The sequence below is a fragment of the Phaseolus vulgaris genome, chromosome 6, assembly GCF_000499845.2.
Source record: "Phaseolus vulgaris cultivar G19833 chromosome 6, P. vulgaris v2.0, whole genome shotgun sequence".
Taxonomy (NCBI): domain Eukaryota; kingdom Viridiplantae; phylum Streptophyta; class Magnoliopsida; order Fabales; family Fabaceae; genus Phaseolus; species Phaseolus vulgaris.
Genome location: NC_023754.2, coordinates 13705182 through 13726848, shown reverse-complemented (window position 1 = coordinate 13726848; position 21667 = coordinate 13705182). Strand labels below are relative to the sequence as shown.

Genomic DNA, 21667 nt, shown 5'->3' with positions numbered 1-21667 from the left:
AAGAAGGTTATAAGTGAAAATATTATTGATTAAGAAGGTTCAAAAGCTTTGAACATCTATGTAGATTGATGGAACTAGATAGAGATTAAGAAGGTTCAAAAGCTTACCCAAGAATTCTCTCCAAATGGCTTGGTGAAGGATGGTGTCTTCATGATCGTTCGTAAGTGAAACATCTAAATCTTTGGAAACATCGAGAAGGTACACAAAGGCCTTTGTTTGGCCTGTGAGCACAGCCCTGAAAATAGGTGTTTCACCGTTGTTGTTCCTAACCCTAATCAAATCCTTCCTTTCACCATTTTTCCCTATGATGCACTTCCAGGTGAATGAACCACTAGTGCAGATATGTAAAACAAATGCGGCTATTTTAAATTTACAAATGCGGTCATAGAACCGCATTTGATCAGCACGTATTCGTAAATCTGGCATTTACAAATGCGGTCATAGGACCGCATTCATAAATCACATTTACAAATGCGGTTACCTAAAATAACCGCATTTGTATATTATTCTGAATTAGGGAGTGGGTTTGGGATTTAGGATTTATGAATGCGGTCTTGGTAAAAACCGCATTCATAAATCACTATTTACAAATGCGGTCTTGGTAAATGACCGCATTTGTAAATAGTGATTTTTTTTTTAAAGTTCACTTTGTTTTGTGCAAAAACCATATATTTTAATAACCTGCATAATGATCAAACCCAGCCAGACAAATACAGAAATATAGTAATCAATTGAAATCATCAAAATGTACATTTACAAGTGATCAAATTACATATAATAAAACCACTATTGTTTACCTATGCTAGAGTTATAAAAATTAATGAAATATGTGGACCAAGAATCTCTAACATATGAAATTCCTTCCTCATTCATTGGTGTTTCTTCTGTGAATAACTGCATTGCAAAGTTGACATAAATTAGTTTTTAGATATATATATATATATATATATATATATGTTCAAGAATTATAAAAATGATTTAACATATATAGTACCTCTTTCCAACCAGTTTTAACACCTAGTCTTATAATGGTAATCATCCATTGCATAATGTAATAGCCACACTCATAGCTTCCTGGTTGTTTATTACACTATAATTCAATAAAAAGTAATATGTTAGTATATTGATAAACAATGATAATAGAGAAAGAAAAAAATTACAAACCTTTACTCTTATGTAGTTCAAATTATTTGAACTGGATCGACCTTTTAGGATGTTATATCCACGCCATGAACTGGTTAATACAAAAAACCTCGTTAGTAGATGGTTAATTAGTAACATACAAAGTTAAGTTTATACTATACTTACGTATCAATGATATCCTTAAATTTTGTGGGCATCTTCTTGTGTAGGGAACAGAACCACACAGCAGTCTTATCAACCATTGATAAGACAAGTAACTGCGAATGATGCCTATATGATCAATGAAAAGAGTTAGTAATTATTTAAAACATGAAATAATAATAATTGATGACATATAATTAAACTTACTCATTAATATAAGGGCATAAATAAATTTGTTTTCCCTCTTTTTCCAGGATGTTAGTGATGTATGCTTGAGTCTCAGTTGAGTTTGGTCCAACGGGATTAGTATATGCAGGATCTAAGAATCCATACATATTTTCCTTCCCCTCAGTGATACAGACTCTATGCAAAAACCTACAAGTTTTTAGTTAAAGCATAATCAATAATAATTTAACATAAAGTAAATTGAATAATAGGTAAAGATACTTACATCATAAAAAATTGAATTATACTTATATTGAGCTCCTGTTTCCCATATATAAATTCTGATAAATCTGTGTTGTAAATCATCAGTGGCAGTTCAGTGTTTATTTGAAAAAATGTATTATCCCACGGAACTGGAAAAGGATCATCGCCAATCTGACTAGCAATGAGACGTAGGGAAGCCATAGGATCGTCAACTGGAACCTCACGCTTCTTTTTCGGACTTGGTGGCTGAAAAGGTTTCTACAAGATAAACAACATTTGTATTAAATTATATGTAACACAACTCCCCTTTGTGCTCTTGGGAGTGGGACTAACAAGGGGTTCAATCGGCTCAGCACAAACTTGTTGCGATAGAAACTCTTGTCGCATTCGATCATTCTCCTTTTTCATCTCCAGCCACATCAAATCAGTCTCCTTTCTCATCTCCTCCATTATTTCTTCACGTAACTTACTCTTCATTTGAGTTTCCTTCTTGGAGGAGGAGGATGGCTATCGTTCTGAAACTCCAAAATAAAGTTTAATTCTGACCCCTTGTCTAGTGGCACGAACACGACCAGAGTGTTCAGGTCGTCCAATTGCTTCAACCAGGATATCGTGACGACCTTCAGCAACAAATTTACCGTCGGATTCCAAGGAATCCTGCAAGAGTACACAAAAATCATATTTTCAATCATTAATATAATTAATGCTTTAAAAAAATTGAAAATAACAAAAATAACTTACAATTTTTTCGATTATAACCCCGGATTGCTCAGAACTTGGTGCACCCAACTTTTTAATTCGGGCCCTCTTCCATTTTACATGGCGAAAAGGTGGTGATGGAGGAGAAGTGACCCCTGTTTCCACATTCTCAGACAATATTCCCTCTTGAGATTTCTCCTTTTCCACCATCAGTGTTTGCTCAAGTTTTCTATACCCCGAACGAGACATAACGTGCGGGGTAAGATTCTTCAAAGCTATCTCTTGAGCTTTCTTCCGACGATCCTGTCATAATTGAAATAAACAAACTGAAGTAAATAAGATAAACTTATTAATGTTATATAAACAAAAAAGTTACTTCACTTACCATCCAAGCCTCATTTTCACGGCTTTCTCTAAAAAGACGCCATGTCTCTTCATCAATATGTTGGTACTTTAAACATGGATTTTCGTCTTTAAGGTCGCCAAAAATGTATCTCGAAGTCAGTCTTGACTTAAAGGTACGAAATTTAAGTGCGATATTGGATAATATCTTTGATCGAAGCGGTTCCACATCAGGAATGTCAAAGTTTGCCTGGAAAATAACATCATCAAATTAAAATTAATTAATCAATATTAAAAGGCATTATATGATAACAATAATAATGTAAAGCTTACCAGAACATCCTCCCATAGCATGTTCCGATCAACCTCTGAAACCTCATCCCATGAATTAATCAAAATGGAGAGCCTCTCACGAGAAACAACTCCAAGATAGCTCATAAACTCATCTGCCTTAGGACCAAAAGCCACTCCAGTGTTGACGTCAATGTCAACATGTGTCTTCTCACCAGCAGCACGTCTCAATGCAAGACGCTTCAATCTAGTAGGTCCTCTACTGCCTCGTCCAGATCGAGGTCTGTCTGGAGTCTGGTCGTCATCCATGTCTCTGTTAAAAAAATTAGGTAACAAACATTAGTTAATGTGCATCGAATTAAAATCATATAAAAATAATACAAAAAATTATAAATGTTTATTTACATGTTGCATGTGGGTTGAATGTTTATATGTAAATTCCTTCACTGTGGTCTTTACGGGTTGCATGTACATCATCAAGTACATCGTCATCTTTATTAGTTATCATTGGTGTGAATGAACGAGTTTCGCCATTTTCAATATCATCTAGGGCTTCCCCTTGTTTTTTTCCGTGTAAAATGACATACCAATGTTCTGACGTAGGATCTTTCACATAGAAAACCTGAGATGCTTGTTGAACCATTATAAATGGCTCATCTCGATACCCTATCTTTCGAAAGTCCACTAGTGTGAGTCCTGATTCATCAATTTTAACCCCACTTTTATTGTCAACCCATTTACACTTGAAAACTGGAACGGAAAACTTAGTGTAGTCAATCTCCCATATCTCTTCTATAAACCCATAGTATGCCATTGATCCAAGTACTGGATTTGTATCTTTCGAAGTCGAAAACTGCATTGACTCGGCTTCAAGAGTAACACCAGAATTTTGAACTGTACTCTTTTCATCCATGGACTTCGTGTAAAATATACAATTATTCACTTCGTACGTTGTACATGAGATGACATCAAACTTCAATCCAGCAGCCAACCAAGTCAAGGTCTCTGATGCCGTTGAATCCTTGAACACCTCATCTTTAAACCAAGGCATGAAAGTTCTATTATGTTCCATCAAGACCCATTTCTCTGCTTGTCTTGGGTTATTTGCCTTCACAATGGCTTTATGAGCTTCTATGTAAGGTACAACTTCATCTGTGTTATTCAATATGTACAAATGTGCTTGCAAGACTTCTGATCGAGATTTGCTTACAATATTCACACCACGTAAACATTTAGTTGTAGAACGCCTGTGGTGCCATGAATTAGCTGGAACACCTATTGGATTTGCTTTTGTCATGTACTCTGAACAAAATTCAATACTTTCTTCAGCTATGTACCTTTCAATCATTGAAGCCTCTGGACGATAATGATTTTTCACATAACCTTTCAAAATTTTCATATACCGCTCAACAGGATACATTCATCTTAAGTACACTGGTCCACACAATCTAACCTCTCTTACCAGATGCACCACTAGATGAACCATGATGTCAAAAAAAGACGGAGGAAAAAAAATCTCCAATTCACACAAGATAACAACAATTTCATTTTGAAGTTCATCTAGTTTTGAGGGATCAATGACTTTACAACAGATGGAAGAGAAGAATGAGCATAAACGGGTTATGGTATGTCTAACATTTTTTGGTAAGATCCCACGGATAGCTACCGGCAACAACTGTTGCATCAGGATGTGACAATCATGAGACTTCAACCCAATTAACTTCAAATCTTGCATTGACACTAGGCTCTTCACATTTGAGGAATGTCCTTGTGGCACTTTCACACCCTTTAGACATTGACAAAAACTAATTTTTTCATCTTTTGACATTGTGTAACAGGCTGGGGGCAAATATGTACGCTTACCCATTTCTATGGGTGCCAACTCGCCGCGTATGTTCATCTCAATCAAATCTAAACGAGCATTTAGACCATCCTTCGTCTTCCCGTTAATGTTAAGAAGTGTACCAATTAAGCTATCACACACATTCTTCTCAACATGCATTACATCTATACAATGTCTGACTTCTAACCTCGACCAGTACGGAAGATCAAAGAAGATTGATTTCTTCTTCCAAATATTTGTCACAGATGACTTTTTTGGACTTACCGAAGGTGTGGTCTATGTTATTTACCTTTTCGTAAACCTCAACACCGGTTAATGGAGTTGGTGGACCACTACCCTCTTGGTGTCCATTAAAGGCTTTTTTTCAACCTCCGGTAAGGATGATGACTTCTAAGAAACCTCCGATGCCGAAGATATATTGTTTTCCTTCCATGTTTCAATTGTTGAGAAGCAGTGTCTTCTTTGCCTATTGGACACGCTTTGTGACCCTTAACACTATAACCTGATAAGTTACCATATGCCGGAAAGTCATTGATGGTGCAAAATAACATGGCATGAAGCTTGAAAGTTTCATTAGCAAATCCGTCAAATACTTCGACACCCTGGTCCCACATTAACTTCAAATCTTCAATTAGGGGACTTAGATAAACATCAATATCATTCCCTGGTTATTTCGGACCGGATATCATCATAGACAACATCATGTATTTTCGCTTCATGCACAATCCAGGAGGTAAGTTGTAAATAACTAGTAATACAGGCCATGAACTGTGATTTGTACTCATATTACCAAACGGATTCATTCCGTTTGTAGCTAAACCAAGTCGGATATTTCTTGATTCTTTACCAAATTCTGGAAAGTCATCATCAAATTTCTTCCATTGAATAGAATCAGCTGGATGTCGGTACATGCCATCGCATTTCCTCTCATTTGCATGCCATCTAAGATTCTTAGCATCGTCTGGGTTTGCAAACAAACGCTTCATCCTTGGAATGATGGGAAGATACCACATAACCTTCATTGGGGGTCCATGCTTTTCCATGTCATCAATAGAATCATCATCTTTTTGTTTCAACTTATAACGTGATAACCCACACCTCGGACAACTTTTCAACAATTCAAAATCTTTCCGGTATAATATACAATCATTAGGACATGCATTTATCTTTTTGTACTCCATACCCATTGGACAAAGAATCTTTTTGGCCTCGTAATTACGATTAGGTAGACTATTTCCCTCTGGAAGCATATCCTTCAACAGCTGGAGCAATTCCGTGAAGCTTTTATCAGTCCATCCGTTTATTGCCTTCAAATTCATCAATCTTAACATCGCCGACAACCGTGTGAAGTTAGTTCCGGGATACAAAGGAGTCTCTGCATCTTTTGACATACTTTCATATCCATGCGCTTTTGCAAAACACTCAGCTCCCACATCACGAATCATGTCCTCCAATCGATCATCATCTCCATCATCGTGTACTGTTTCATCCATGGTAGAACCCACATATTCTTCAGTTACGGAAACACGTGGTAAATTTAATAATTCACCATGCCATGTCCAAGTTGTATAAGATCGAAGAAACCCATCACATAGCAGGTGTTCCCTCATGATATTCACATCCAGTATCCTTCCATTCAAACAGTTAACGCACGGACACCTGATCTTTGCTCCATCATGACCACTAATAATCGCGTTATGCTGCGCAAATTGTATAAATTCCTCTACTCCCCTTTCGTACTCATCACTTATACGAACAGCATTAATCCAACTTCGATCCATTATATATTCTGGAATATAGTTAGGATTTTCTAATAATTAGTTTTCTATTCAATCTCACACATTTGCCGAGGGTCGAACACCCCCGGACTCAATCCAAACACGATATTTCTATTCTAAAAGTAACAATAACTAACATAACAAAAAACTTTTATTAAAATGTAATTAACAACTAACTAAATATATAATATAAATTTAAGAAAATAGAAATTATATAATACAAAAATTCAAAATACACACAAATATATAAATTATTAGTTATTAGTTATAAATTCCAAGTTGTATTAGTTATTAATTAAATATATATTATAATACAGAAAAATAAAAATTCAAAATATTAAATAAAAATTCAAAATATTAAATATAAATTCAAAATATTAAATAAATATTAAATACAACACCAACCTTTAGGTTGATGGTGATCGGAGTGGCAGAGGCACAAGACGAAGGCGAAGGCGATGGCGGAAGTTGTGGCGGTGGCGAAGCAGAAAAAACCAGCGAACAGCAATAGAACAGTAACCTATATGCCACAAACGAGTTAGGAAACGAAAATGACAATGCCAAGGAAGTGAATAATGAATGATGCAAAAACGAAAACGAAAACAAATGAGTGAAACGAAGAGCGGAGAGAACTGAAACTTACAATGCAAAGAGAACTGAAACTGAGAACGTTGAAACGAAGAGCGGAGAAGACGAAAGTGAAAGTGAAAACTAGTGGCGTGCTTCAATTTTTAGGGTAAAATTGATTTACAAATGCGGTTCTAGGGTAAGACCGCATTTGTAAACGCATTTGTAAATCAATTAAAATGATTTACAAATGCGATCTTACCCTAGAACTGCATTTGTAAATCAATTTAATTTCAAAAATGCCACCGCGTTTTTTACAAATGCGTTTAAGCGCAAAGCCGCACTAAATAAAGGGTCGTTGTTTTCATATTTTGTACTAGTGAACCCTCTTGAGGCTGCAAGGTGCAAAGGAGTGTCCCCTCTCTCATCGGTTGATCTCAGTGCACTGTCACCCCTCACCACTTCCCTCCCTTCATGGCTCAAGATTGCTCCAACAAGAGTGTTAACAAGCTCCACTTTCCCATCATTCACTGCCACATGCAGTGCAGTGCCTCTGCTTTCGTTGATTCTGATTTTGTGGTACTCATTGTAGTTTCTATATGCAGGAATAACGTACTCCCATCTTCCTTCCAATACGCACCCTCTGAACAGTGAGATCTGATCCCCACTTGTAACTTCTCCTGTTCCTTCAATTATTGTTGATGATTCTTGAGAAACTAATCTTGGTGATGAAACTGATCTTGGTGATGATTCTAGAGATACAAAGAGTGTAAATCTTGGTGAGAATGGAATCAGAATCACATTAGTGGATTATTCACATTACATATTGAAATCAGGAAACAGTGAATATGAAGTTTTTGCCTAAAATATTAAAGAATAATTAAGTTAATCAATATATAGAGAAAAAAACTGCAGAACTTTATTATTATAATTGTCAGACCTCGGACCTCGGCTGAAAAAGAAGTTGACATCAGATGTCGACATCAGACCTCGGTGATCCAACAGTAATAATGGGTCATGTAAGTTGGGTCCCACAATAGTATGAGTTAACACTCAGATATGAGAAAAGCCTAAATTACGAGAGGATCATGCATGAGGTATGTATAGTACATTCGGGTATGACACACACAAGTGTTCCCTGGAGGTGCTAAAGCCCGTAAGGGTTAGGTCCGGGGAAAGACTACATACATGGCACGTGAATAATTAGGGCACTCAAAGAACAGATGGCGCCGCAGTGCTGATACATGAGTTGGTACCCTAACGGCCATACTGTTAGAGATATTGCACTTCAAAAGAGAAATGTCTTGTGCCGCGGCTGCACTAAGCTTGTGCAATGCGTCACGGGATGCCTCACCAGTAATCCTAATTCCACTAAAGGAAAGATCCTCGTGGGATAGGGAGTTGACCTAGTTACAACCTATATAAAGGGTGATAAGAACCCTAGAAAAGGTACGCCATTTCTAAGACTGAAACTGTTTTACATACTTTACTGTTTCTTAGTCCAGTACTGACTTGATCTTCAGAGTGCAATCAACAGGTAGGGCCCCCTCTATTTCAACGGAGCCACTCTCTGCTACCAAAGAGAGAGCGGAAACCACCAGGAGATAGGAGGTTTTTGTATTATTTCACTAACGTTTTGTTCCCCGTCCTGGTAGCCGTGGTGTGGTTTGTGCAGGTCTCATCGGTAAATCCTTTCTGGCAAGGTTGATTTGAGGTTTGGAAGGTATTGTTTGTTTGTGCAAGTTGTCTTGGTCTTTTCTTTTTGGCAGGGTAGGATTGTTGTTCTGAACTGCGATAAAGGAAGTGACTCTATGCATGATTATCGGCTTGGTTTTGGAATCTTTATGCTGTTTGAGTTGAAGCAAAAAGATATGTGGTTCTTTTTGGTTACTGGCGTGGCCAGATTGGGAAGTTGTTAAGTGTTTTTGCGGGTTTTTCTGGTTTACGCATCCTCCTCGTAGGATCGAGTTGTTGATGTTAGTAATTGGTTTTTTGGTACAACTCAGTCTGCTACAAAGATATGGATTAGTTGTTTAGATGTTATGTCATGTATTGGTTTTGTTGTGCTTGACGCTTGGGTTTGGTACTTCAACCTGTTGGCAAAAACTTTGTTTTAGTAGTTAGATGTATTTAGTTGTTGGATGTATGTCCTTGATTAAGGATGTGACATATTTGGTGGGGTGAGGTAACTGTATTTGTTAGGTTTCTATATCTTGTCAGGTTTTTTATCTTTGATCTATAGTGCAATGTCTTTCGAATTCCTAGTTGGCAGGATACTAGGAAACTTGGTGTTGGGGTTTTGTATAAGGGTTGGGACACCCCTGAAGTGTCTCATTTTATTTTATTTATTCTTTGCTGATAAAAAAAAAAGTCACCATCTGCCTTTGAAGTCAACAGCGACTGAGTCAACCGGCAAGAACAATTATCTCAATCTGAATTGAATGTGCATGCAAGTAGGATCACTTTATATGGTTTGCTCCTATTCCATGAAGATTTCTCTGCTGTTTTTATTCCTTGGATTATCAACATTAATCAATCAGAAATAACAATCTTCCAAAAAAACTTCAAGATAAACAAACTTATCCAAATAATAACAAGATAGTGAAAAAAAAAACTAGTATCAAACATAGTAACCTAATATCATGCAGAATTTGGAAACATTATAAGAAGTGTAGTTTATGAATTCATCTACAATCTGTCAATCTATATAAAATGGACTCACCAAGTGTACTCATTCTTCTAGGTTGTAATGAAGAACGATAAGAAGGATTATGGATGATGTGAAATGGGAGCTAGCTAGGTGTAAGATACCATAGGAGGAACTCAAACCTTCTTTTATAACACCAAAGCCCCACTTCTAATTCACGTGTGTTTTCTAGTGAATTTTATATTTTTTCTAGAGAATATTATTCACTTTCAAACTATTTTTTAAAATTTTATTTTACTATATATTGACTTTGTTATATATACCATTGCCGCTTTCCACCTCATAATAAATTCTAGTTTGCCTTTATGGTACATAATTTTCTATTTCCCAATAAATTGACAACTCATCATAGGAACCAATGAGTTGGGGTTGAAGAAATGTTCTTGCATAACAAATCACAATGCATATATTAAAACACAAGTTTGAGGAAACACGAAAAGATACTAATGGCTTTTTTATTTTTGTTTTGGCATTAACCAATTTAAATATTAGGCTTGGCATCTGTTGTCATCTTTATTTGGTATTTTGATCATATGATGAGTCATTTCCTTCAAACTAGGGTATATTGAAGTGATGCTCTGATTTGTCCAGTAGTTAAGAGATGAAGACTTTTTATTAACATAAGTTATGTATACAATATTTCTAAAATGAGTAAAGTATAATGCTTCACTTCACCAAGAAAACTCAAAGGGTAGGAATGATAAAAGTTGGGTATCTATAAAAATATTCATAATTGGAATAAGTAAATATGTTTCTTTATTTGAAGATAGGTCTTTGATAGGTATATTTACCTGCAAAATTTTATGGGTACATGTGTAGAAAATTTCCTTTTTTTTCATATTTCATAGGTATAACTTTTTAAATAGGCATGTTAGAAAATCCTAACCATTATAAGGAATTAATAAGTTTGTCTGATAAAAAAATGAAGAAAAAATATAAGCTAACACAAAATACTACAACAAGAAACAAATTTTTTGGGTTTTCTTACTAAACTAGGTATTTTTGTAGGTTGATTTTAAAAAAAATAAAAATTTAAAAATTATTATTATAAATCAGATTTTAATTAATACATGTTAAAGTTACATTAAAATTTTAAATACACTAAAATCATACTATTTCATATAATTTATTTATATCAAATTGACATGATTTATTTATTTTAATATTATTTTAAAATTTGAACATTTCATAATTAACGTATTTAATTATTTTATTGGATAAAAATATCTTTTTTCTAAAGGCCAAATTTTGGGGGTGGTTTTGCTCTTTTTTTTCCGGGAGAATCCGATGTAGTTGGTGGCCGGAATTTGTTATGAGGAGCCAAATTCGAATCTCCGTTTTGTGCTTTTTGAGTTTGAAAACCCCACTAGAATTTGGTTCCTTGGTGGACGAATTGCACCAGGGGGTTAGGGAGTGGGGAAGAAGATGAAAAAAAATATAGAATAAAATTAATTTAAAAATTTGTAGGTAGAAATTGATTTATAAAATTGAAATAAAAAAATTGGGGAGAATAAACTTGAAATGGTTTGAGAGAATATTTTTAAATCATGTAAGGTGAAATATAATTTGGTTTTGTAGAAAATTTTAAAATTGGAGGAAATTAACAAATTTTGTGGATGTTTATTGTTATTGGTGAATTAAAATTTTGAAAGGAATTTAAAAAATGCAATAACAAATATCAAATAAATAAAAATATATGTAGTGTAATTTTTATATTTAAAAAATAAATAAAAAATGTTTTGTAGTAAAAAATATATATTAAAAATTGAATTAAAATTTGGGAGGTTTTTTTTAATTTGTATGACAGAGGGAAGAGAATAATTTGTTTTTGTTGTATTTTTAAATTAAACTTGTGATTATTACTTGGTTGAAATGAAAATAAATTAATAACATAAAAATGATTGACAACATTGGTTTAGTGCATTAAAAAAATAAATATATTGGTTTTAAAAAAAAATATGTGTGATTGTTAAAAAACTAGAAATAGAATTCAATTAATTTAATAACTTTTATTATGTGTGTGATGATAAATATATATTGAAGAAAGACCATTGTAATGACAGAGATGTTGAATTCAGGTGTGATTCAACACAATAGCACTGAGTTTTGATAATCCCTAAAAAATACTAAAGCTAAAGATTTTGTGTCAACTACTCTCTTAAATGTGATCACAAGTAAAAATTGTTCATTATTTTAATACTACTAGAATCAATAATGTGTTCGTTATTTTTATTTATTATCAGAATTTTTTATTTTTTTTCAATTTAAATTACTCTTACATTTGAGTTTTTATTTTATTTTATTATTTGTAATTTTCACATAACATCATATGATGAAATATTAGTTACTTTAATTTGAAATGTTAATTTTTTTAATTTGAGCAACATAATAAATATTAACAATATTGCAATAATTATTTATCTCTATAAAATTAAAATATATAATAATAAATTAAAGAAGTTAAAGATAATAAGAAAAAAATGTATTAAAAATAAAAAATAATAATTGTAACATCCTAAATTTTAGCCATATATAATGAAATAAAAGTAAAACAAGCAATATCTAATTACAAATAACATATACTACTTTCTCATTTAATATATACATCAAAAGTTTTAACAACCTCTCATTCTCCAGCTGCTCACTAAGGAGCTCTATTACCTGCAATCTCAGCTCCAGTGTAAAACACGATCATCACAGATAAAGAAACAAACACAAACAAATAACAGGGTAAGCTATCTATATAAAAAGTTTTGATATAATTCAAATTTTAAATTAATAAGCATAATTCATCAATTCTCATGCGATTTCTCAAACCATCAAGTGTCTATTACATTCATAAAATTCATATTTCATATGTCGAACTTCTACTGACTCATAACACATAGACTCTTGACTCTACTTCCGGAATACTCGTGCGTTGACTTAGACTCAGAGATCTGCACCCGTCATACTATCTGTGAAATCCACACAGTTATGCGCATAAAGAATCTCAATATCATATCTCTCCTAGTATGACAGGGTTAACTCATATAACAGGTCAAGTTAGTTATCTTTCAAACAACTTACCCATTCATATGAACCTCCTTCGACTCTCACCACCTGAATAACTTTATCTATATGATTTCATTATCTCAGGAGAGTCAGGATATCTCCTTCTAGACGAATCCCTAGTCAATGCACATCCTAAACAATCTTAACACGGTATTTTCTTTCCTAAAAATACTATGTTTTGATTAAAAATATATTCTAAACATTAAAAATCTCCCATATCAAACAATCAAATCATTCCACAATTTAGAATTTCCAAAACACCCAACAATTCATTCACTAATCATATAAATGTCTTGAATCAAAAGATTCCAAAGTGTATCTAAATAACATCAAGTTTTACTATCCAAAAAGAGAGACAATAAAAGGAGAATGAAATAAAATTATCTTCCAACTACAACTATATCCAACAGTATTTAATAAAAAGGATGAGGAAGCCACAACGTGAAAATTAAAGTTTGATCACTTATCTCAAAAACATCATAATTCAGATTACAATCAACATAGCTCTCAAAATAATCAACTCATAATTTACTTTAAAAATTGTCACAGACAATTTTAGTTCATAAACTGAATCATCAGTAAATATTCAAAATATATGCTCTTTAAATCAATCATCTTCTGAAATCACACCACCACTTCTCATCAAAGTAATTCAACAAAATATTCAAAAAGAACAGTTCAACTCATTTATATTATCATTCAAACACTTTCAATTCTCAATCGTTTCAACAAATTATTCACTTTAAAATCAATATAAAAGATTCAAAATCAACCATTTCTGTCAATATATTACTTTACTCTTCAAAAGAGACAATCCTGCAAGCAAAAACAATTGAAATTGGTGACCACGTCACCTCCAAATCCAGAATCTTCTAACCTATGGTTTCAACTGAACTTACTCTATAACAGATTCTGATCGGGCAGTCTTGTAGTCTTCGCTGCCAGGAGTCTAACGGTATACGTCAAACTGAGATCAGAATCTTAGAGAGAAGGGAGAGAAAGGAAAAGGGAAACTTTTAGAGAGATGGTGATTATTTTAAAATGAAACCTGAATAACTGAATTTTCTATTTATATGTCATTTTCATTTTAATAATAAAATATTCAGATATCATTTAAAATATATCACTTCTACTCTAAGGTTATTTTCTAGATCCTTACAATAATGAAAGAAAATTAAATAAGAAGTAAGTTGTAGTTTGTAAATTAGAAACTATTAAAATAAGCTACCTTATCAAATAATTTTATATTAATAAACTAGTCAAATAAGATAATAACTAGCTTATTTACTTTTTAAAACACATTATAACTATATTTTAATATTTTTGTGCTTATCAAACTAGCTTATAAACATGTTAATATACTAATTACATAAGTTAATAGTTGATATATTGAAGTTTTTAAAATACTTATAAACTAAGTTGAGGAAAACATCGTCACTCTTGGAAAGCTTAACAAAACATGCACACATTTAATGTTTTTATTTTTGGCAAAAACATTATTGATGTTTGAATCAACCATAAATACACATCTCATGTTTAATTTACATATATGTGTTCCAGTTAAAGATAATTTAAACATTGTTTTAAATTTTTAGAGACATCTTTAAGAATATAAAACTGATCCTGCCGGTTGACTTAGCGCAAGAGCGTTGCCTCGTCACGATCTTCCTCACCAGCTTGACACCACGTGCCCTCCAAGTCCACTCCACAGATAGCCTCTCTGCGAATCTGAAAAACACACAGTGGCACCTCTGCGGCCGGTGGCGCTCCGACGCTCAAGTCAGTGACAAGAACACCCAAAAACTAAGAGAGAATATGCTCTGTAGGACCGTACTGTAGGCACACAACCCTAGCAGTATCAGCCGTAATGAAAAACGTACCTCTGCACATTCTGTTAAGGTTACCTTTATAGCTAGGTTTCTTCTCTCTCCAGGCCGTTATGCTTTTGGACGCGTGGCTCGCATCCAGCCCTGCACGTGTCGCCATCTGGGCTGGGATAGCAGGTAGCGCCCAACCCTACACGTGTCGTCATCTGAGCTACGGCAACTTGAGCGTCATTTCTCCATTGCCCCCAACCCTACACGTGTCATCATCTAGGTTGGAGTAACTGGTGACATCCAACCCTACACGTGTCATCATCTGGATTGGGGCAACTTGAACGTCATTCTTGTGTAGTAACCAGCCGCACAGCTAAGTCCTCAACTCAAGGAGCAACCTAGCACATAATGCACTGTGAAACACCACCCGACAAGGCGAGTATTGGATGCAACAAAGTGCATCATCTCTATGATATCGCTCGTCGCGAATGTCACCCCCTTACTGCTACGCCATGCATGTTCTAGCTGGGGAAACCTTGCTACCAACGAATGTCCACTCTGGGAATCCTGTCGCTGAAGTGCAAGGTGTTCCCCCCAACCCACTCGACCTTCATGCCCCAAGTTGGTACCACAATCGCCTTACTGAACTTACACGCTTGAAATCACCCTTCTGGGCCTTCGATAGCTTTAACTAAGTTTATTGAGAAATCCGGCGATGTGCTCCTTGTGGCGGCGTGTAAACCACCTGATCACCCGATCTCCTAGCGCTCTCGTACGGCGACTGCGACGTAACTCTGGTGACCGCCGGTTACGCACACTAGAGATCGGAAAACGCCAATTCAGCGATCGGCGATTATGCCTACTTCTGAACCATTCATCTTTTCTAACCTACGCGTTCCACTGAGCACGCCCCGCCCGAACACGTGCAAGACACGTCATCACACCTGATGACCTGTTCGATACAAAAACTGTAGATAAAAACAAAAACAGTTTGAATTAATTTCTAAATATACCTTATCTTGGGAAGTTGTGGGTTTGATGTTTGCCGGACAAAAAAATCTCTTCAATTAGTTTTCACAAAAAAAATAAATTATTTTGGACAAATTTTTTTTTCTTTTTTATTGAAAGAGTAATTTTATTTAGAATTTTCTTATAAGGGGAAATGAAACATATCAAACATTATCCTTAAAATTTGAGAAATTTTTCTTTCAATTTTACTACTATACATTTTAAATTTTGAAATATTAAATTAAGTATACACATCTCTTAAAAAAATCATTTATACCTTTCATATTTTATTTAAATTAGTTATCTATATATTGTTGGAATAATTTATGTAATAGAAAATTGGATTTATACATATACTAGTTAAGAACAGACGAGTATTAAATGTTTCTGTATCTATAATGACTTATCAACATGTTTAAAATATATTAAGATCTAAAAAATATTAACAAAGTTAAGTGATATAAAGAACTAGATAATACGCTTTTAAAGTTTGATTAATCTCAATATTATCTATATAGAAAAAAAAATACTTATATAAATATTTTTATAATTTTAGTTCTTTTTTGTATCTTTCTTTTAATTTAACGTATAATTTAAAATGGTGTATTTGCTACTATTATACTATAAGTATCTTGACAAACTTTACCTTACCTCCAATAATGTTTGTGTGTTGAAGTTGGTTTAATTAAATTGGTGCAGTTTTGATTAATATATTAAAGTAAGTAAATTTTAAAAGATTATAAGTAAGTTAAGTTTTGTGATTTGAATATACAACATTTTTTAACGTACTTTACTAGTATGATTTCTATTTTACTAATTTTTTTAATTGTTAATTTATTCTTTTTTTATAAACATATTTTTCTTCAAAATATTTTTAACAATTTCATTAATTAATTAAAATTTAAATATTAAAATATTTTCATTTTGTTTACAATATTCACATATATTTTAATAACTAAAATTTACATTTATAATTTTGATAACCAAATTATTAAAAATTCAAAATAAAATATATTAATATAAAATTAAAAATATAACAAAAAATTAAAAAAAAAGTAAAAGAAGATTATTTTTAATTCATTAATCAAATGATTAAGAAAATATCTTAAAAATTAAAAATGATTATATAAAAATATAGAAAAACATAAAAAGTTTAAAAAAAAAATTCCATTAACCAAATTATTAAAAACAGCTTAAATTAAAAAAATATATATGCATATAAAAATTTAAAAAACAGAAAAAAATTAAAAACATTAAAACAAGAAAGAAATGGTAAGTATAAAGTGTGCAAAAAAAATGAATAAAGAGAAGTAGTGAAAGGATGAGATTTTTTTGAAAAAACAAGTAATATATATTAAATATAACTTCTATACAAATGAAATAATAATAAAAAATAAAAGTTGTGTATTTAAAATATAATTTCTGTACATAAATAAAAAGTTATTGAAAGTCTCTATATTAAACTACAACTACTTTCTTCTTGTTAAAGAAATTCATGTGTTTAGTTTTCAGGACTGGTTGCATTTTCACATTCCATTGAACAATTTAGCTCTATAGTTTTTTAATGTAATTTTGATTATGGATGAATCATTGTCAAGCATCATGGAGGTGAGGGAAGATTTCATGGTTTCACCAGTTGGTGACAGTAAACCAGCTTTGAGATCTGCCTATTTTCTGAAACCCCTTGCAAAGTCCCTTGAAGGACCAGTTTCCGAGGTCCTTTCAACTTCTATGACTATGCCACTGCCACCTGTTTTTGAACCAAAGGAGTGGCCTTTAGTGGTCCATTTCAGCTGGTGGCTTCGCGTAAACTGGAAATGGGTTGAATGGGTGGATGCCCTTAGAGACCGATATGAGTCGGTGTGGAAGAAAGTTGGCATCTTTGAAGCCATCATGAGTACAAAGTGTTCCCTAGTGAAAGATCAGAACTTGTGCATTGCTGTTGCTGAAAAGTGGTGTCCTGAGACAAATACCATTTTGTTTCCATGGGGTGAGGCAACAATCACCTTGGAGGATGTGATGGTGTTGGGGGGTTACCCTGTTGTTGGTGATCCTATTTTCACCACACTTCAAAGCCAGGAAATGAGAGAAGTGGAGGAAAAATTGATTCTTGCAAGAAAGGAACCTTGGAAGAAGAATAAAGGTAAAGCTTCCTTATCAGTGTGGATTGATCGTTTTTGTAATAGTGGGAGTGAAATAGAGCATGAAGCATTCCTAGCAACTTGGTTGTCAATGGCTGGTTTATCTCCCAATGGCTGCGTTAGTAAACTTGCTTTCCCTATTGCCATCAATCTTGCTAGAGGGAACCCAATGGCTTTGGGACCACCAGTTTTGGCCAGCATATATCAGGACTTGTCTCTGTTAAAGAAAACAATAGTTGGTTTGGCAAAAAAACTATTACTTGGTGATAACTTGGAATTGGAGGTAACACTTCGGTCTCCCTTTTACTTGGTGCAAATTTGGGTGTGGGAGAGGTTCAAGAATTTGCAACCACAGCCGAGCTTGATCAACCCTGAAAACTCTTGGTTGTATAGGTGGCACAAGGTTAAGCCCTTGAAAATTGACAATGCCAGATTGGCACTAGACTCGGCTATGAATCATTTTCGATGGCGCCCTTATGTTCAATATGCTGGTAGGTTCAAGGTGTTTTATCCCGAAAATGAAACTTTGGTACCATTAGGGAAGGATTTGGATAAAGAACTAGTCTCTTTTGTTACATGCTTGAGAGTTTCTGTGCTTGTTGGAATTGAATCCACTGTAGAGAAATACATGCCACATAGAGTTGCTATGCAATTTGGAATGGATCAAGATGTTCCAGGTTGTGTGCCTAGATTTCATGGGAGTAAAGAGTTTGCTTGGAAAAATTACTGCAGGCCCATATCTGCCACTAAGTTGTATTTTCCTGCTAGGCTTTTTGAGGGAGATGTCACCACACGTTATGCAAAGTGGTTTTCCGAATCAGTATTACTCAATCAACATGATTTTCCGAAGAATATTGTGCAGTCAAAGAGAAGTCTAAGGTCACTTCATGAAAATGGTAACGATGCTGATGTTCCTCCCGGTTTTGCTCCCAAACTTGGTGCCACTATGTATTCTGGAAAATCCGGTAATGTTGCTTCAAATGCCACCAAAGGTAACAGTGATGCTAATAATGCGTCTTCTGGTTTTCTTCTTAAACGCTTGAAAACTGTTCCTTCTGGAAATTCTGCTCAAGATGGTTTCAAAGATAATGAAAATATTGATGCTGAAGCTCCTACAAGATGTAAGAATTTGTCCGACCAAAGTTCTTCAGCCTCTACCGCAGATTACGAAAATGCTAAAAGGATATCACCACAGGCAAAACTGGTTGGAAAAGATACGGTTGAACCATTGCTTTTGGAGGAAGATACTGAAGATGCAAATGGGAGCAAAGAAGCAAGGATGTCTAGTGAGAGAGTAAGCCTATCTGCGACTCAAGGTGAAAGCTATAATTGTGTATCTGGAATGAATGTAAAGGATCTTGAAGAGAGAATCAAAAGACTGAAGACAGTGATTAAAAAATTAAAGATAGAAAAATTTGGTCACCGTTGAAAAATTTAGCTGATCAAACGAAAACCTTACTACAAGGTAACATGTATTACTTCTTATACATACAAAATTGCATGACATCAATGTTCAGAAAAACAAGTACAACATGATACCATAGGATGTTAGTTAGCACTGGTACATGGTATTGGACAGATTTCACAGCATTACAGGGCCAATGCATATAGACATAATTTAGCATCAATCTGGCTTTTTAGACTGAAAAAACCCTATATATGAATGCTGAAGATGAAAGAAACATCTCTAGATAATGTGTTAATCTATCCATTGCAATGCCATGGTAGATTTTACAGATTCTAAAATGTTCATATTCATTGCACACTGTTAGAATGTATGAGATGCTTAGTAACTTGAGTCAATGTAATGATTGCATGGTTGAATTTTTCTGGTTGTGCTTGTTACTAATTAGAATGCACTCTACTCTTATATCTCTGTCCAAACCAAAACTGGTGTATATGATATGGGTGTCTTTCATATGGAGATTATAGTTTTGGTTTATTTAGACAAATTTCTTCACCAGGACTTCTAAGATAGGAAAATAAGAATATATATATATATATATATATATATATATATACATAAATTACTTCACAGAAGTTCTTTAAATTTTTACCTTTTAATTTTACTATGAATAATTTTAACTTAAAAAGTAACTTTTTAATTTTTTTTAAATTCTTACAAAAAAATTGTTCGAAAGCCAACTTAAATAGCATACAGCATTACTACTTTCATGTTTTTTTACTATAAACATCGTAGGGCCAACTTATCATTGGTACAGAATGGATATTTTACATCTAATTATGAGGTTATGCATGTTACTTTTCCATATCAGATTATGCCTCAAAGTGTGTTAGTATTTTGTTTATTTTTTTAATATCATATTACACATCTCTATGAAACCTTAAGTTCGTAATTAGGTTGGTAACTTAAAGTTTTATCAATTATATATCACTACATTTGAACTATGTAGCATAGACATTGACACGGATATTGATACGGACACGGAGATACGAATAATTTCTAAAATGTTGGACATAGACACACATATCCATATATTATATAATTATGAATTAAATAAATTGATAATAAAGATTTATGTCTACAAACATGTTTCAGATATTTTTAGAACATAAAGATATTTTTCATGACTAGTTAAAAATGATTTATTTCTTATTTTTATAATCATAATAAAAAATTATACAATAATTTTGAGATTTTAGAAAATTAATGTGTTTTTCATTTTTAAAATTGTGTTAGAACTCTACTAAAATTATAAAAGAATTTAACAAATATTTTTTTTTGAATCGGATACTTCACTGTCTTACGAGTTTGACACCGACACGTCGTTAAATAGGAGTGTTCGAGTCTCATAGCATGAGAATTCTATAAAAGTAAAATTAAATTAAAAAAATAGAAGATTAAACCAAAACTCATTCAATTAATAACTAGCTTCCAAAATAACTAATACAACTTTAATTTTTAAACTAATTATATCATTATGCATAGATTTATTTAGAAGAATTTTTAAACATCATTTAAATATTTCATTGCACCAAATGAAGCATAGAAGAATGTTTACCGGTCCTCATGATATTCTATTAAAGAAATGAACCACCAACCCAAAAATGATTAAATCTCATTATTTCTAGCTTTCAAATGATGGGAAAAAAATAAAGGTGAGAGTATTTTGGTTATTTGGTGTTTGTGGTATTTATATAAATGGTGTGCAAATTTCCAACTGCTGAACATGCCAAATAATAGGTGAATGTAACTTCTCAATGAAGTCATGAACTTTGTATCTTGCTGAGATAAGTTTTGCACTTAATAACATCTTTAGCCATCTATTTCAGTAAAATTACCATTAAAAGATGATGTGCTGTTTAAATCATAAGCTCTTTCGTTCCAAAATGCAATTAATGATAATGAAGAATTGGATACAAACGACCTACTTCACTTTCCTATAAATACTGACAGAAAGTGGCAAAATTACAAACTCAAATATCACCATCATCAACTCATGTTTGTGCTACTTCGTGATCTATCAACTCACTATCAATTAAGGCCTTTCTTTTTCGTGTTGCCTTGAAGATAAAAAAAAATAGACCCCACAAATTTCCACTTCTGAAATTCTGAAGCAACTATATCAAATTAACAAGGGTCAGAGTAAAACAAGCATAAACAATATTTGTTGTCACAAAGAAGCAAGATAAAGAACTATTCATTACATTGTCAGATTTTTTGACAATTTTGATTACAGTTGATG

General features: G+C 33.3%; 1 protein-coding gene across 1 annotated transcript; it reads left to right on the top strand.

Moving 5' to 3' along the window:
• The first annotated feature begins 17303 nt into the window (after positions 1-17303).
• LOC137831179 (uncharacterized) lies at positions 17304-19466 on the top strand. Its single transcript, XM_068638753.1, has one exon. The coding sequence runs from the start codon at positions 17398-17400 to the stop codon at positions 19387-19389; it is 1992 nt and encodes a 663-aa protein (XP_068494854.1). The 5' UTR covers positions 17304-17397; the 3' UTR covers positions 19390-19466.
• The last annotated feature ends 2201 nt before the right edge of the window (positions 19467-21667 follow it).

What these genes read in the sequence shown, in the direction of transcription:
- LOC137831179 (XM_068638753.1), top strand. Translation starts at nt 17,398, where the DNA reads ATGGATGAATCATTGTCAAGCATCATGGAGGTGAGGGAAGATTTCATG.